This window comes from Fulmarus glacialis, unplaced genomic scaffold, assembly GCF_000690835.1.
Source record: "Fulmarus glacialis isolate BGI_N327 unplaced genomic scaffold, ASM69083v1 scaffold30423, whole genome shotgun sequence".
In the NCBI taxonomy this organism is placed as follows: Eukaryota; Metazoa; Chordata; class Aves; order Procellariiformes; family Procellariidae; genus Fulmarus; species Fulmarus glacialis.
Window position 1 is genome coordinate 1 of NW_009204099.1, and position 19,263 is coordinate 19,263.

Genomic DNA, 19,263 nt, shown 5'->3' on the forward strand with positions numbered 1-19,263 from the left:
GGTTTCAGGCAGTAGGCCTTCCGAAAAGCGGTGTACACGAATGTTCAGTCCCTTTCCTCAGAAGTCGTTTATTGTAGGGTTAAATGATTGCACTTAAAATGTACTGTCACGTGTAGTCGTTAGTTGTTTTTAAAAGTGTTAGTTAAGAATAATATTCGATATGCTCTTTAAGAACTTCTCCCCAGTGAAGGAAAATTGCTTTGCTTACACTTTGGGAACTGGAGAGCTGCTTTCAGGAATGGCTAAGTTCAACTAGGTAAGTCTACACACACCGGAGGTATAGGTGGAAATATGAACGACGGCATCGGCCTCCTTGCTAGAGGATTTAGAAAGATAATCTTTTTTTTTGGTTGTAGGACTGGCCTGCGTATTACCATATAGCATTTTAATTCCCCAAAAGCTGGTAAACCTAGAAGAAATGCGTACAGTTAAGTTAGCAGCTGCAGAAAGCTTCCTTAATAAAATATTTGTTCCTCACTAAAGCCTCATCAGTGAATACATTTTGATGTGATACAAGTTAATTCTTTTGCTCTTCTCTTTTCTGGAAAAACTACAGTATTTAGATGTGAAAAAGATGGGTGGAGGAAAAGGAGGAAGACGAATTTCTTTTGAAGTTATCCTTTGCTCTTAAGTTCAGCACTTTAATAATTTGGATTGATGCTTTTGTACTTGTCTGACGCTGGGTCTTTCTTGCGCTGTCCCTTTCTCAGAACAGGTGGAAAAACTGAGTGGACCGTTAGAGGTCAGCATTTGTGCTCAGGAAGTGTTATACGGTGACCAGTAAAAGCATCTAGCTTCTTCTGTTCTTAGAAGGGTATTAAGATTGAAAAGGACTTAAAAAGTTTTATAAGTCTTGCATTACAGAACTAAGCTCTGGGTGTACTGTGAGAGAAGAATTACTGGGAAATTTTCCTTTCTCTCTATTGTTTAATACCTGTAATTCAGTAGTTCAATTTCTGTTTCTGTGATTTACTTAGGAGTGATAGGGTGACAGTACGCTGTCACCAGTGCAGTTGTTTTGTGTTCTCTATTTTGTCTAACACGTCAGTTGCAGTGACCTGGAGTTTGACTGGTTTTTGTAATAATGAGCGTGTTTTCAATACAAAATATGTAAATAATAGCAATAGTAGAAGTTGCTGAAATGAAGGAATATGAAATTCTGGAAAAAAAAGTTTCTGAAGTTTGTACAAGTTCCAGATTTACTTCAGCCATTCTATACTGATCTGATCTTGATGCATTAGGCTTCTAAAAGCATGCATGGAGCTTTTCGGGGGTCGGGGTTGCGGTTTCGGTGGTGGTGGTGGAGCTTAGTAGACCCACTGCTGACCCACAATGTTTCACTCCTCACAAACTTATTAAATATACTGGGCAAAATAGATATCTTCGTGGACCTTACTCACACGAATTGAACTTATTTTATTATCAACTCAAACTAGTTGGTAACAATTGAAAAGTCAGTGAACCAAAGCGTTTCTTAATTAGACAGTCCTTAGGCTAACTGAAGTAAAACTCAAATATCCTAGTGATTAATTCGTTCTCAGAATAAACTCTGCATACTTTATGTTAATCAAATTACATTATAAACTGGTGGAAAACTGAATTTGGCAAGACTTGACAGTTTAAGGTTTCTTGTTTTGTATGAAAAATATGATATTACCAATTTATAAAACCAAAAACCACTTGAAGATTCAGAAGATGTTTTTGGCAGTTCCTCAAAGGAGCTTTTATTGGTGCACCTTTTTTAATTTGTTTTCAGTCTTTTCAAAGTACTTTCAGTGCTTTTCAAAGTACTTCCAGAACGCATCAAAAATTACTGTTCATTTATGTTGCTGTATGTCAAATGATACTTAGCAAACTATTCTCAAAAGTGGGGAATATCCAGTACAGAAGTGGTGGATAATTCTAATCCTCCAGTTCTTACAATTTGTCTGTTTTAAATACACTGAGTTATGAAAAGCATTCTTCAAAAAGATTATTGCCTCTGGAGTGAACACTTGTGGGACTAAAAAATAACTGGTCAGCTTCAAGTCAGTAAGTAAAAGTGAGCGTTCTTGTTTTATATATGTAATTAGACATCTTGATGATTGAACTGTAGACATTTATGTTTTCCCTAAATGTAGTCCCATTTGTTTTCATTCGTATTTGTTTTCTTCTCAAGAAAAAGTCTGTGCATGATGATTTCTTTCTGTCCTCCTGTGTCCTGAAGGCAGACCAAATTTGGGTGTATCTTGGCTACATCTACACTGTTGAAGATATTTGCCCCATAGAGTAATCCCTGCCTCCACACAGGGCTAGGTTAACACCTCTGGATGTGGTGATGCCTCTAACACTGATGTGCCCACTCCAGGGGTCCAGGACTTTTCTGGATGCCACGTGTGCCCCTATGACCCTGGGACAGACTTGCATCCAAGTAACAGACTGGGTTGCTTGAATTCCCACCGGTTTGTTTTATTCAGCATGCTGTTATGAGCAAAACAGGGAACACATCTTAGATGCAGAGCCAACAATTGATTGTTAGGCTAATTAAAATCTTAACGGTCTAATCAAAGACTTAGTATTAGTCCAGACCCTAACGCAGTTCAAATTATATACGGTTGCAGTGATACGGGCACAAACTCTAGTACCAAACGCTTTCTCTGGTGTTATCTTCGCCCGCCCACTCTCCCTCTGGACTTGACTGGCTTCAACTGGGAGGGGGAGGTCTTTACAGCAAGTCGTCAGCATCCCAGATCTTTCCCTGGCAGGAGGAGGTGGATGGTGATGGTTTCTTCCTCCTTGCCTTGGATTCATTTGGGATCATTTTTATATGCTTGTTAACACACTATGCACCTTGCTCTTTTTTCTGTTCTGTTCTATTCTATTCTATTCTATACATTGATTCATGATTCCACGTTACATCTGAATTTACTACATGTGGTGTGTTTTACATACATTGAGTACTTGTTCTTTGTTCTATATGTAGCCTATAAAACTGGGTTTACCCAGCTCCCAAGACTGCAATATTTTTAATAACTGCATTATTTCAGAAGAAAAAAGAACAGTCATTACTGGTCATTTGAATATTTGCAATAACTGATACCTTCCAGCATGTGTTTAGCAATCTCTAGGACAAGTGATGTCAAGCATAGCTTGTCTTCTTTCTGGGCTTTGCAGTGCAATTTTAGTTTTCATCATAATCTTCTCTGACATAAGTTTTAGACTTGTAATTTATTTGGACCACTTGGAAAATATTTAGGTGCTTAAAAAACATTATTTTGGAAAGTTACTCCCTAAGTAAAGAAAAACACTGTCTTCCAAATAATTCAGTATTTATTTCCCAACAGCTTGCCAGTTTAGAAATCTGTTGGGATATTTATTCCTCTAATTCCTTCTGCATAGATTGTGAGAGCAAATGGATTCCAGTCACTGGAGACAGAGTTGTGCTAACAGTGAACTGGGCCAGAAAGCTTGAATTTGTAATGAAACCTGTCTTGGCAGCTGACACTTCTGTTCTCCTTGGCTATGCAATTCTGCATGTATAGACAGTGGAATAGAAGGCCAAGAAGCGTGCTAGGTTTATTTTATTGGGAAATAATATAGTGAAAAATTTACAGCTCATTCACAGGTACGTTGTATGCCTTGCAGTGTAGAAGAGTTTTGGTTGAAAGCTGCTCAATTTTTTGTGTGTAGTTTGCTTTACCATTTAGAAATGGGCTAGGAGCTTATGTCATTCAACAGGCAGAACTGATGGGCTCTGATGCAAGTCCTGTTTATTCACCCATTAGAGGCCTGATGTCCTGAAGTTGGATTGAAGGGAGATAGATGGTGAAATAAGCTTGAGAGCTGTGAAGAGTGGTAAGAGAGACGAAAGATATGGGAGGCTGAGCGTAGTCAGTAAAATACTTCTTAAACTGATGAGAAAATTCTGTTGATTGAGAAGGTGAGGAAAATTTCGGATAATTTGTTCTATTACATTCTCAGGAAGTGTCTCGAAAAATGCAAAATAAGGTGATTTTACTGTGAGATTAGGAGATTTTTCAGTTTCCATCAGAAGACAGGCTACAGGAGCAGCCCTCCTTGTTTTATACCTGCTGCAGATATAATGTTTACCATATACCAGCAGTATGGTCTCTCTTATCAGATACAAAAAACCCAAAGGGCTATATTTGCATTTTCCTGTAAAGCACGTGACACAAATGTGTGTGCTTCTGCCAGTTCTTGAAGGCATGAAACACTAGATGTAGGGTACGAGAGTACTTTCCAGGGCAAAAACTATGATACGTGGGTACAGTCTCATTAGTGGTTAGGGACAGAATGTCCTCCAGACAAACGGGACAACTGATTTTCAAGCCCATTATTTAACATCATTGGAGTGTCAGAAATTGAGATATGGACGATTTAGTCAAATTCTACAAATATCTCAATTCTAGTCACATGAATAAGTTGTTAATTTATTTGGTTAAAAAGTTTTAAAATATGTTTAAATTATTTTCCTGAATAGCATCAAGCTTTCACTTGTCTTCTGTTTTGTTTTCCAAATGCTGCTTTTCCCTTCTCTCTAACCTGGGAGTAATTTCTTATTCTAAATTTAGCTGTGTTGATTTTCTGGTTTCTCTTTTGGGGATGAAGTGCCTCAAACTACTGAGTGTAATACTAGTAGCATTCCTACAGTGATGTCTGTCACATTTAATATAAATAATAAGGCTAATGTAGCACAGCACGTGGCATAAGGTTATAGGAATCCTGAATAATTTTACAGGTTTTTTAACATTTCTTTCTTAACTAAACAGCAAAACCATTCTCACTTTTTTCCTCTCTTTAAATTGTTACAGAAAAAATGCATTCTGAATGATAATTACTGCTTGCTGAACTGAACTGCAAAGATCTCATGCTTTGGAGATGAAGATGATAAATCCAAGGAAATAATCCAGCTGCTGCCATTGTGACAACTGAAAGGTCCTTTGTGTCAAAATGAACAGTCTTTGAGAAAAATCTGGAAAGCAGTTAAATCTGAAAAATGGGAGAAAGAGCAAGGAGCCCAGATTCTGAACATGACAGGAAATCAGATGGGGATAAAAATAGTGACTCCTATTATTCGGATGAAGATAATGCATCTCATTCATCTGGCCAGTCGCCAACACTAAGCTATCCATCTACAAGCCAAGAAAAAAGAGATCACAAAACACAAACTTCAAACAGCCTTGTGCACTACCAAGGTAGGTAGACAGCAGAAATTGTTGCTTTGTAACTGCTCTAAAGAGTTAATTATCTTTGAAAGGTGAAATGAAAGTGGGAAACTACCATTATGAGAATCTACAAATAAGGTTCATGTGAATTATGCTACAGATGGCAGGTAGACTGTAACTGCTCCATAGAAAACTGAAATTAACCTGTTCCTGCATAAAGGGGATTTTTGGTGATTTTCAGAATTATTCATATTTTTCTTAACAAGTGAATGTGGCTCGTATACTAGCCTTTTGTTGAATCACGCTGATGCTCTCTTTTTGTCTTTGACAAAAAGACTTGAGGCCAAGGACTCAAGGCGAGTCTTTACTATGCAGTCACTAAAAGAGAGACAATTGTTAAAATTTCTCTGACAAAATACCCCTAAAGATCTCTCTTGTGGAAGTCTAGTTGACTAAGCTTTACAGTGTAATACTGGGTACTTTCAAAAAACCAAACAAATGAAAGACCACTAATGTGGCAAGAGAGAGATAATGTGTTTGGTGAAAGTTAGGTGCATGTGGAAATTCAAAAGAAAGTTTTTCCTGGTCCTTCCTTGAGGGTGAAATATCTCCAATTTGAGATGAAATAGCTCCACTTTGAGCTTCCTCACACACACCTCACCTATGTAAGCTGCTTTCTTGGTTGAGATCGTGGGGAAGTGAACATCCCTACAAAAAGGGAGAGAATGGTTACGCAGGTCCTGGGCTGAAGTAGGGATGTGAAGCCTCTCTGCCACACTTTGACAGCCTGTTCTAAATAATTGCACACATTTTCTGGTGAAGTCAGAGCATATCCTGCCTTTCTCAAGCAAGTGCTCTATTTCATGCGTAAGTGTTGATACCATGTGAATCATTTGGACAACATTATGATCTAGAGCGTGCCAGAAGATCTAACCGTGAATATTGAAGTTGCCCAAGGAGCGTATCTCTTCAGATCCTTGACAGTGTTGGTGTCCTGGTGCAACTGGTGTTTTGCCTGAGCTTCTCTGTGTTCAGAAGTGGCATCTTCTCCATACCAGTCATGGGTTAGCTTTCTGGGAAACAAATACTGCAGTTCCACTGTGCCATTTCATTTGGAGCGGGCAAATGAATGACTAGTTCTTTGATTACATAGCCAGAATTGAACGTAGTTATTACATGAAGGTATTGTGAATGTCATGTTGTTCTTGAAAGACGCTATTCCCCAATTTAACTATATGGTCAAAAGTGCAAACTTGGTATTGGAATTTTCTGTTCCGCCCTAAATGTGGAGAAATTCTTGAAGGGGCTGGAAGTCTAGGGTTAACGGGAATTCCCTTAGTTGGTGATAGGAGTGGCATCATTCCTGCAGTGCATGTATTAGATAATCTTTTCACACCTGAATGTGACACAAGCGTTCTTTGTAAAGGAAAAAAAAACATTCTTTTGTTTGCCCAAGCTGTGGAAAAAATTAGCATCAAGCAGAAAATGAATGAGTATTTGTGCAAAATGTTTAGAGGAAATTATAAGAAAATACTTCAAAGCTGTTATTTTTGCTGTAAAATATTCTCTGTAGAATAGAAACATGGTGAGCGCCAAAGGGGAGGAAGAATTTGCTGTGACACACTCACTGTCTGTGTATAGGTAACTGCACTATTGCTGTATCCAGCTTTCAAGCCTGAATTATAAGCTGCTGCTCAGTATGTTGCTTCCGAACACTCATGTACCTTAATGAATTATGCACTCTCTATATATTCAGTTATTTTAAGAGATATTTTTGCTGGATTATATACTTCGTTCTTTGAGTGTGGTTTGAGAGGCAAATAAGATAGAAACAAAATGTTTAGCTTTTATCTATGGGAATGATAATAAAATAATAATACAAAATAGGAATGTGAATGATGCATACTAGTAATCAAATAAGGATACTGTGTGGAAAATAACTTGTGATACAAGAATAAATTCAGGGGAAAACTGAATTTTCATGGGATTTATCATTTTGCTTTGGAGGCTTTTTGCATTGAGCCTTTGAAATCTGCTGTTTTGTCTGTAAGCGTGGCAGCTGGATTTGAAAATACTACTGCATTTGTCTGAGAGAATTACATCTTGCATAATACATAACTAGCAACAATTAGCTGAGCGTTAGCCATTTTAAAAGCATCTGATAATATTGTATGCACGAGTACAGTATTTCTAAAACATTTTAATAAACATCATCAAATATTAACAAAATGTGACTGTTATTTCTGATACGATTTGCAGATGATTACTTTACATTGGTCCTATATTGATGGCTGCAAATATTACCTCTTACAGTATATGGCAAACATAAATCTCCTTTTTTTTTATCTATCAAAAGGAGCATAAGTCTATCATATGTATGTCTTTTACTGTCTGGTTTGAAAGCTGCAATCTCTGCTAAGTATTGTGAAATTGTTTCAGGCAGCGCTTTATTCCACGAAGGCTGTCCGAATAGACAAATTGCATTGTCTTATAGTAAACATGCTTTTTATTTTTCCTCTCTTAGCCACAAAGAAATTGGGTTCCAAATACGCACCAAGCAAAAGAGGGACGCGGTGGGGTTTCCGTTCTCAGAGCCTCACTAGGGATTCTCCTGCAAAAGATATAGATCTTGTTACAAAAAGAGTTCTTTCTGCTAGGCTGCTGAAAATCAATGAGCTCCGAAATGAACTGACTGAACTCCACATCAAACTAGATGAACTGCAGAAGGAAAACAGGGCACTGAAGAGGCTTCAGCACAGGCAGGAGAAAGCCTTGAATAAGTTTGAAGATACAGAAAACGAAATCTCTCAGCTCCTTGCTCGGCACAACAATGAGATTAGAATATTAAGGGAGCGCCTACGAAAATCTCAAGAGAGAGAACGTGCAACTGAGAGACGGCTGAAAGATTCGGAAGATGAACTGTACAGAACAAAAACTGTATTGCAGAAACTGAAAAAGCTATCTGCAGATAAGCACCTTGCCGAAAGAGATGACCTGGCGAAGAAACTAGCCTATGCAGAGAGCAGGCTAGAGGACAGTGAAAAAAGAATTAAGGTGAGATTACTTTCTTTTCGCAAGAAATTCTGGTACAGTTATTTCTTACCATAATGAGCTTCATGAATTGTATTTTTTCACAGTTGTGGAGCAAACAGAAAATCATTCTTTTTCTTTTTACACATAAGTAGCATCAAGTAAATTATTTCCAAAGTGTTTATGTAGTTACATATTTGGTAGTTGTGCATGCAAATTTCTGTTTACAAATTAAGTATATTTTTTCAGAATATATGCTGTGGACTTGTGCTTTTAAGTGTTTTTATGACTAGTAATAACGTTTCAGAAATGCATGCAACTATAATACAACTTTATGCAATGTAATTTATCCTCTTGGAGAGGAAGCATTTGTTAAAAATTTTCTGGGTATTTAGGGAACTGCATACTAAAATTCTAAAAAAACATGTATGTAGTAATTCTTTTTCAGGTTTGTGAACTGGATTCACGCAGTGTTTGATTGTCCACTCTTCTGCACATCTGAGAGCTGAGCTGAACAAAACTACAGCAATTTTTTTTAATATCAAAATGAGCTTTAGAACATTTTACGGGTATCCATTTTAAGAATTTTGTGCAATATATTTTAATTTTGTTCAGCAAAAACGTTTACATTTTTTGTAAACGTGTAAAAACTCATCGTATTTAAAAATAATTGTGTTAACACTATTAAACTGGTGGTAGTTGTATGCAATACTAATTTTAGCTGAAATTATGTTGGTCATTAAAATGGTGTTTATGTTTGCTGTTTATATCAGTAATTAAAGCTAAATTACATTACAGAGATAATAGATCTGGAAATCCAAAGGATTAAGCTGAAAACTAAACTTTCATAAAATAAATCCCAAAATACCAAGATATAAACTGCTGAGTTACCCAAATCACCTCATCCTGTAGTGTCACCATCTGGCATCTGTAGTTTTACGACCAGGTATTTCAGCATTTGTAGTACTGGATAATGTTAAAGTGAGTCATGCTCTAAAAAGTAAGGGATTTTCTTATACTTTTTTTTCCTTCTCTCCTCATACCGGTTCACTTAAAACAGCTATTGCAAGGCGAGGGTATGTAAATGAAATCACAATCACAAATTTGTTTCTAGTAGAAAGGTTAAAAATTATTTCTTGTCGTCTTCCTTCTAATCCTGTACTTTCAGGGAGGTATTCTGTTTCTTAACCATCAGTTTGAGATTTGTCTTAAGAGATCTGGAGGTCCACTGTGCCAAGAGCCTTGCAGAAAGTAGTGTGTGTTCCCATTATGTCCTCAAGTCACCTCTCAATACTCCAGAAGGATGAGCTGCAGCATCTGCAGGTGCTCTGTCTGCTCCCTCAAAGTTAGGATTAAGGGTTTAAATGTTTTCAGTGTTACAGCAGTGATGGAGCCGACATCTGAATCCAAGATGCTGGTTTATTGTCATTTTACTTAAGTAATTTGACTATAAAAAAAGTACTTCGGTTATTAAAAAAAAAATATTTTGTTTTAATTGAAGGATCTGGAAAAAAATCTTGAATTAAGTGGTAGCAGTTTTCAACGAGAGTTACATTCAAAGAAAAAAAAGATGTATGAGGCTCAAGAAGAAAACAGAGTTCTCCAAGAAGAGCTTCATCAACTAAATCAGAAGCTGAAGGTAAAATGTGAAGCAATACAAGTTGCTAACCATGTTCTGGCATTTTATCTTTGGAAGTATCTGTAATCAGGTTTGAATAGTTTACCAGTGACTGCACTCTCTGATGTGTACTTAATTATATACCACATGCGAGTTCTTTTCCTGCTTTAAATTGAAATGTTTTGTGCTCTGACCCTACAGTGTTTATAACAGGAATGTCTCTACGTTAATCATTATTGTTAGCGCTAGTTAAGAAAAGCAAGATCAAGTACATAGCCAAGCATTGCAATTAAACCACAAGATCTACTGGAAAATTAGGTTTTGAAGGCTTGATTTTTAAAAATAAATCTGCAGGTATATACAGTACTTTATGTTTCTAATGTACTTGCATTACAGTAGGTTTGTGTGAAGATTAATTTCATGTATTTGTGATATCCACGTGTGTTGCTAAATTTGTGCAAAGGTTTATTTGCATCCCCCCACCCCGTTGTTGCCCAAATTCTAAATTTAAGGACTGAAAATATTGTTATGTTCTACCTAGTCAGTTTATCTTTAGAAAAAAAAATTAAATAAGACTTGAGCTAAAGCAATTAGTTTCTAGGAGAATTTCCTTGAAACCCCAGGTCTCAAACATACTTTTATAATGGAGATGCACCAGTTTGCCACCTTACTAGCTATCAAGCAAGTAGCAGTACCAGTAGTAACTCAAAAACTTACTTGTTTAGAGTAAGTGTTTTAGGCCTGATTTGTTAGTGGAGAGTTTAATATTTTGAAAATATTTTCATTATCAGATGATTTCTGATAATTCACTATTCATTCCTGTATTTTATTCAATAAATGTCATGAAAGAAGAATATGTCTCTACCTCTATGATGCAGGGGGCCTCTGCTTCACGGTACTGACATGCCCTGTGACAAGTAACATTGCTAGCATTGAAATGTTTGACTCTTTACAATGCTGAAAATTCAGTTGTGCAGTCTATACATACATTGTAAGTCTTATTCAAGTTTATGGAAACATTGGCATTTAGTTTAATTTTCATTGTAGAGATGCTTTTTTGGTTTTTTTTTTCAGAATATTTCGCTAATGAGTTTTTTGGGGGGGAAGTTCTATCTGCTTTCTTATAGCATAAGCAAAGTTAGGAATGTGATTGTTGTCCTTAAAACATTGGATGTAACTATTGATTACTTTACTCTGTTTCTGTTTACAACATGTATTTTTAGTTTAACTTACAACTTTGCTAATGACTAGTAAATGAAACGTTAGTAGCTCATTGTTATATCTACTCTTTCATTCACAGGAAAAAGAAAGAGAACTTGAAGCAAAAAATATATATGCTAATCGTATGTTGAAGCTATCACCAAGAAAAGACATGGATATTACACAAAAAAAAAGAGGTAACTGATATAAAGCAGGAAAATAAAGGCAGGAAAATTAATAGCGACACTTTTAAATTATGCTGCTAGGTTATATCATTCATGCCATTCAGTGTATGACCCTACCACTACTTGTTCAAGAACGTTTACTTTTTTGCACTGCTTTCAACGCAGCACTGGTTACAAAGAAGGGCACGTTGTTTGTTTGACTATTCTGTAACTGCAGCAGAACCAAAACCCAGAACTTCATCAAAGAGCATTCTTAACTCCTTTCATACCAGATGTTCCTGGGTGAAGGAGGAGGGGAAGATTGCTTAGTAAATCCTCTAATAGATCATAAATAATGTCTACATGACAATAAATTATAGAGGCTTTAAAAATATATAAGTTCACCGCTATGAATATTTTGGTGATGTTTTTTATTTATTTTTTACTAATTCAAATTTACTGTCTGTCAGATGAGCTGCACTCTTTTTTTCCTCAAAGAGTTACATATGTCCTAGAAAATAATCTTTTGAAAGTATCAGTGCAGTGATTTCTTCTGGTGTGACAAGGCAGCCTCAAACCTTATGCTACCCACGTAAATATGCGTGTATACATGTGTGTTTGTATGTGTACTTAGACTATTTTCACTGGATCAGTAGAATCTACTTGTCAGAAGAAGCAGGAATTTATGGGACTGTTTTAAATATTTAGTGCCAGCATTTCAAACAGTTTGTCTACTGCTCATTTTATTATAGATACTCTGCTATTATTCCATTTTAGATTGAGATTCTTAAAAACATCATTCCATAGAGATAAGTGTATGTGTTTCAGAGATGCAGATAGGTGAATTTTAATTTTATGAGTTTGCTTCTCTACATGTAGCTTCTGTGACAAGCAGTAAGATGAGTGAGATATTTTGTGGGGATTTTTTAACAAATACTCGGTATGCTGAAATGACTTTATAAGTAGATTTAAGGTGGGGTTTTTTAATTTTTTTTTTCAGTAGAAGATTTGCATGCAATTTTTTTTTAATTAGCTTTTCCAGATCCTGAAAACAACTGTGTGAAACTTGTCAATACTTTCCATTTCCATTGGCTCCAATATAGTCTTTTATGTTTGCTGCAAATCATTAAAAATGAGAGATAGGTATATAGTGGGATATTTTCAAGTGAAAACATGATTTAATTAGTTTGTATTTTCTACAGCCAACAACCAAAATATTAAAAAAGGAGCACAGCTCACAAAAGGTGTACAGACCAGTGGATACTTCTCACCAGTAGAATTTCTTCCAGAATCAGAACTTGTCTGTGGTGACACACTAAACAAGAAAGACGGGATTCTTCCTAAAATAGTGAGTTCCATAAAAATTTGAGACTTGCTCCACGTAACTCGTCTATCAGACTGAATGTTTAATGCAGAGCTTATATTTTAGAAAATATGTGTAAATATACAAATACAAATATCTAGAAAATATAATTTAGATAACATTCTGATCTTTAAGAGAAACTCTGCCCTTCCAGAAATATCATACTCCATTTTCGTGACACTTAGTTCATCATATTCTTACTGATACTGATAACCATGAGCTCAATTTGTTTCTTTTTCTGCCACTGTAATTTCTTTGAATTTTTTAAGACTTCATTTTGGTTTTCTCCCCTTTTCTTTATTTCTAATGCTTATTTGAGCAATCTGTTGTAACAGTGCTGGCTGCCTTGTCTCTCTTTTTGCTTTGGTCTTAATTACATTTCTTTTACTTTCCAGATTTATTTCACAATGCATTAATCTAACACTTCCTCTTATTGTCATAATGCTGGTATTTCTTCTGTTGTTTTCCCAGCTTTGTGAATATGGTTGGATTTTTTCGTTTTTCCATTCCCCTTTTTATTATAAAATTGCTAATACTTTTGTGACCTCAGGCTAAAATCAAAGAGATTTGTAAGGTATTACAAATCAGAATGACACAGATTCTGGTACAAATTGTACAAATTCTGATTACATAAAGCTAGGACTATTTGTCAGAAATAATGAACTGATGATGGTCTTGGCTGGCTTCCTGATAGGACTGAAGCTTTTTCATGGCTGTTTCATTCGTATGTTCTCTCTTCCAGAATCCTTTCTGTAAGTATGGATGTAGTTTAATGTATGCGTTCTTCCAGCGTATACTTCAGTGTGTGAGTTACAGAACCGCATAGTTGGTACAAGTGCAGCTCATGGAGTCCAGCTATATGTCATCTTACAAACCTCTCTAGTTTGTGTATGGCTATTGCTTTAAGTAACATAAATTAGATTTCATTGGTTTTCTAAGCCAAGCGTTTTAAATACTTCGCCACCATCTCTTTATGAAGTTTTTTTTTTTTTAAATATAATAATGATAATCTTGTACATGAAGGGAAAATACTTGAAGTTGTTTTGGCTAATAGTCATATTTTCTTTGTTCATTAAGTTTCTCTTATTTCTCTTAGAAGTGTATTTTAATCTAGAAACTTATTTTACTCTAAAATAAGCACAAGCTACAATGTTAGCATCCACACGTTGGATTATGCTGGCTTTCTCTTCACTTCATTGCCACTACTTTTCTGTGTTAGTGATTTTTACTGCTGACATATCTTTTCTGCAGGTTCTTTCCTTTTAAATGTGTATGTATACTCACTAGCTGAATTTTTCAGCCAAGATTAAACCTTTCTCTTTCACTGTTTGTTACTTAATACTCCATAACTTTAAGTACCACTGTGAAACTGTCTGAATCCCACTCGCTTGAGTAAAAGGATTGGATTGTGGAAATGGAGGGTAACTAACTGCTTGCTTGTTAAAAGAATAAGGTGGTGGGGTCTGGTCTTCTGTTAAAGTCCTTGAAGAAGACAACTTCTGACTTCTGAAGAGAACTACCCTAACACAGTGGTAATTTTGCTTTATGACATTGGAGCTGCAACTTTCCTGAAATGTGTAATACAGAATAGAGCTGATTGTCTGTTCATTTTGTTTCAGGTGCATAAAACTATGTTAGAGGTGATAAGATTTTAGGGCCACACCCCTGGGTTGTCAACGCTGGTTTGGTTTAGATGACTTGCTCGTTTTTATGTTTAGCAGTAAGAATGTGATCTCAGAATGACATAGAAGTTCATATGATTTTGTTTGTTTGTTTTATTGATTATTTTTCCCCATCAGTTTCAGTTTTATATTAATTTATTTCAGGAAAAAGAACCTCAAGACAAAGAATGGCAAGAGGAAATAGACCTCCTAAGACAAGACCAAGACAGGGAAAGGGAAGAGAAACTGAAACGTTTTCAGGAAATACAGGCTTTAGAGGAGAGGGTTCAAAAACTACATGATGGTAAGGAAGTGGGCAGCTGAAGGCTGGAAAATGCACCACAGAATACTAATCAAGTGAGGCTGCTAGTTTCTTGTGAGAAGAGCAAAATGATTTTGCAGAGATCACTACAGTGGAAAATTATTTTCAGTTATATTATGCAAGGAGAATCAGAAAGAAATACGGGATATAGAATAATCTGTGCCCTGTACTCAGCTGCGATTAAGTATGCAGCAGCAATAAATGCTGTCTATGAGAAAGTGTTGAAGCCTGAGAGATTTTGCTTTATAAAACAAGGATGACATAGCAGGTAAATGCTGATGTTATCTCTGACTTGCTAGATATTATTGAGGTAGGCAGTAGATTTTTACTATTGTAGAACAAATCTGCTTTCCTTAATACGGCCTGTTTTTTCAGTACATATCTACTTCACTTGTGTCATTTTTGAGAGAAATTGTAGTTTCTCTTTTCATGTGCGGTTATCTGAATCATTTGGTGTGGCTATTTGAGAAATGCCAGTTTCTATCGTTATATTTTAATATTGCTTTTTTATTCATTTGGTTTTCACAACATCTTAATGACTTACATTCATAAGTCTCTTAAAGTATTTTAGATGGATTGCATCCTGTCATGTTAAAATACTCTTTCAGTGATTATAGTTAATGAACAGTAACACTTATTCTAGATGACAAGGAAGAATTCTAAAAATCTATAGCTGCTTTCAGAGGTAAATTCTGTGTAGAATCTTATACCTCCACTGGCATCAGTGCACAACTTACATAAGCCAAGAATCTGCTCTGTTATGTCTCTAAAGTAAGGTGATTTGACCACCTTACCCATCTTACAGTATAAGCTGATATTTTCCCCATCTTACATACAGAAAGGTAGCTCCTTACTTAACTTGGTATAATGATATGCGACTGAAAAACTATATATATTAAATATATTAAGTGAACTGTTGCAGTTATTTCTGTAAGCTTGATCTGAAGTACAATAGATAATATGGAACTTTGTGAAAACATCAGTCAGAAATTTGAGTAGTGTTCAAAGGGGAATGCCAGTATATTGAAGGGGCCCAGTCATATTCAACTTTTGGCCAAACACACATCTGTTGTCTTGACAGAAAAATATTTTGAAGAGAGAAATGTTTGATAAGCCTCCTTTTTCTTGTACACATAAGTATTTGCAGGTTCTATCTAGAAGTTTATTCTGTTTTGCACCTTTGATGTCTCTTTATAGCTATGCAAACTGACATTTGGTATTTGCACAGACACTCTCATTGAGTTCACGTGATGATGCACAGAACACTCGTGTAAAGGTGTTTTCTGTATGCAGCAGATGCAGTATATTTTAAATCATTCACTACTTGAAACTGGTAATGGCTCCTATGACTTTGTGGCCTGATAGCTTCACAGGAGTAGTTCCCTTTACAGGGAAAAAAACCCAAACATATATCCCAGAACCATCCTAATGTCAGTGGTGCTGACAAAGAAAAATAAAGTACTGTGCAAGTCAGAACTATTAAAATCAGTGATGTTGTATTCATTTTCATTCAAATCCAGGAAATGGGAAGGCAATTGGCAGAAATTAAATTCCTCTGAAAATTCTAAAACGTGGATAATGTCCTAATCCCTTTGGAAGATGACAATAAACTTTTATATCTTAGCAGAGAACCTGATGTGAATTTAGTCGTAATCTTTGAAGAATTGATTTTTGCAGTAGGAAAACCACGTTATGCATAGAAGAGCATATTAAAAACTCAATGGCTTTTGCTTGCATTATTTTCAAAATATTCTTTTAAAGGCATTTTAAAACTAAAACATTTTAAATGATGTTTAAACATTTCCTGCAGAGTGGGAAAGAGAAGAATATGACAAAATGAAAAAAGAAAGCGGCTTTTTATTGGATAAAGAAGAGAAAACAAAGATGGAGACAGAAATCCACAAATCCGAGGTAGAGAGAGAAAGCACTGAAATGCTGGAAGAAAAAAAAAGAGAGTTCCTGCTTGCTAAAATGCAAGAAATTGATAGAGAAACTCAAAATGTAATGAAACCTGCTTCCCAAGCACCGCTCATAAATACAGCAAGAAAATCTGATTCCCTGGAGAAAAAAGAAAAAACTAATCAATTCTTTGAGATTTCCGGGAAGGTTACTAATGGATTTCCTGTAGATGACAGCCAGGATGATGCCGCAAGAGCACAAGGACAGAAGCAACGAAATCTAAGGACTGTAGATTTAAGTAGTGAGTTAACATTTGGTAGTTATGTACCTTCCTTTGGGAAGGCATCAGGGAGACCGAGTTGGCTTACTCAAAAAAGTGACAACTTAGAAGAAAATGTTAAGGAAAATGCAGATTTCAATAATAAGAAAGAAAAGAAGTCCAATTTAATGGAACAACTCTTCGGAAGCAGTGCCAGTACCATCCTTCTTTCTAAAAATAATGATACAACACCTTTTGACATAGATTGGGACTCTAGTAATACTCTTCTTGTCGATAAAAACAGTAAAGTCAAAGTAAAAGAAGACAACGAGCTTTTTCCTGAAGGAAGAAACCTAAACAGACACCGTTTGCAACACATTACAAGCAAGCCAGGAGTTAAGACCCTTGGTTCTTTAGAAGATGAAATCGAAGAAGTAATCTTACAATGATCATATTTTTATATGTTTCATATGTAAATACGAAAAAATATTTTCATGTAATATTTATTAGATATAGATTTGAAACATTTCAGATATATTGTAAAGCCTTATGAAGGAATAATTTACATAAATGAGTATATGTATAGAGGAAAGATGCACTTTGATAGAACAGCCTAACCTATATGCAGGAAATTTCTTCTAAAATTGATACCCAAGTACAGACCTTGGAGATCCGGCAGGGACTCTTTTGGCAGAAAGACAGGGAAGGTGTCCTGAGGGACTTTGATAGATGAGATAGGCGCTGGCTGGCCACTTCAGTCAATCAGAGAAGATGCTTTTGCCCCAGCTTGGGCTCCAGACCAACTGTCACCGTTGCCGTGTGGCACCATCTGGCTTGAGCAGCTGCGGCTCAGGGTCCGAAAGGCTTGGTAGCGCAGAGGTGGTAGGGGTACCATAGGAATGGAAGGACTTGCAGAGGCTTACACTCACTTGCGCCCTTTGCTCACGCTCTCTCACACTTCATGCTCCCTCTCACTCTTGCTCTCTTGTGCGCTCGCTGTCTTCCCACCTCATCCTTTTCTCTCTCTCACTCTTAAAAAAAATACCCTCTCTCTCTTGCCATTGCTCTCTAAATTTTTGAGACTTACTGATGTGTAATGGTATGTCAAGTAAAATTATACTTCTCACAAGGGAGCATTGTAATGTATTGCAGAATGAGTTGGCTAAGAAGTCAACAAGCTTTTGCGTGGCAGCCGTGGCATTCAGGGCAGCTACTAGATGTGCATCTCTGGCTAGCCAGCATAGGAAGTGTTGGGGGTTTTTTACCTGTAGGGTGCTCACAGTACACTGCTTTTCATTTGGAGTACTTTTTTTAGGCCTCAGATATTTTCTTTCTCAGGCATCTGGAGAGCCTCTTAACTACATCAGGAGAAGTCATGTGTAACATCAGTGTCACGGAATGGATAGAAGAGATGTACCTAGCACAAAGGCTCAGGTGGAAAAAGAATATTCTACACTGCAATCATGTTATCTCAGAAGAACATCAACAGACACACAACTCAGGAACAGCTGATCTTTCTTCTGCATACGTTTTCTATGGACCTTACTACCAAATTTGTCTAACTCTTCTCATATATTCAGGTTATATTTATTATATAATGCTATTTTTTGTAATTTCTGCATTTTCTATGTAAAATTCCAATCATTACTAAGTCTTTTTTTAACAAAATGGTTTTGTTAAATGAGTTGAGTAAAATTTTTGTGTGTAGATCATCTCTAACACAAAGTTCTGACTTTTTATATCATGCTATTGATACTGGTGGGGGGAGGGAGGGTTGGTAGCAATGTTGCTAGTGATGTAATTCACTGCATGGTGCCATGTACACAAATTAAAAAAGGAGGCAATAAAGGATTTAGCAGAGGCATTCTAGAAAATAAGCTGAAGGTCATTCCTCACTGGAACAACAGATTTTGAAATACCTCTCTGATATGCTCCCTATGAGCCTGATTCAAAACCTACTAAAATACAGAGAAGAGTTCTCATTATTTCAAGATGCTGTGCATCAAGATTTCTCTGAACACAATGGCTCTTCTGAAAAGAAGGGCTGGTGTCTGCACATAACTTTGCTTGCTCTCCCATTCAGAAAGAAAATTAGTCACAGATCCAGACCCAGTGTGTGGGACCATTCTCACTAGGCACCCTGTAGTGAGGAGCAACTCGTGTTCATCTGCTTGCTTACAGTCCCAATTATATTGATTATAATATTACAGAATTCAGCTGGTTCATTTTGCTTGCAAATGGTCAGAATATCAGGACAATTCTTACCAGTAAAAGTGAATTTAACTGTCTGTGTTACTCTTCCGCAATGACTTCTTTGGGGTCATGCTGTGTTGTAAGAGGTAGGAGAAGTCTGGAGGAAAACAGTGTGGGTGTTTCTGAGTAGATGGATATTTGTCTTACCTTTCTTATCCTAACTGTGGATGATAGCTACCCTTCTAGAAGAAGGCGCTTTGCTCCTGAAGATACTGCTGGGGTGGGTTGTTTATTTTTTTTCCCTGTGGTTGAGGATTCTAAGGCATAAAACAGTGATGGAGCTGCTGCGGTTATTAAGGATCATGTAGTGTATGGAGGGTTGTTTTTTG

At 36.4% G+C, this 19,263-nt stretch overlaps 1 protein-coding gene across 1 annotated transcript; it reads left to right on the forward strand.

Annotated features, from left to right (window-relative positions):
* Nucleotides 1-4,851: 4,851 nt before the first annotated feature.
* On the forward strand, nt 4,852-17,130 carry LCA5 (Leber congenital amaurosis 5). The gene is made up of 7 exons (XM_009574866.1): nt 4,852-5,195; nt 7,690-8,219; nt 9,697-9,834; nt 11,114-11,210; nt 12,380-12,525; nt 14,367-14,505; nt 16,334-17,130. Exons 1-7 carry the CDS (start codon nt 4,997-4,999, stop codon nt 17,128-17,130), a joined length of 2,046 nt encoding a protein of 681 aa, XP_009573161.1. The 5' UTR covers nt 4,852-4,996.
* Nucleotides 17,131-19,263: the final 2,133 nt, after the last annotated feature.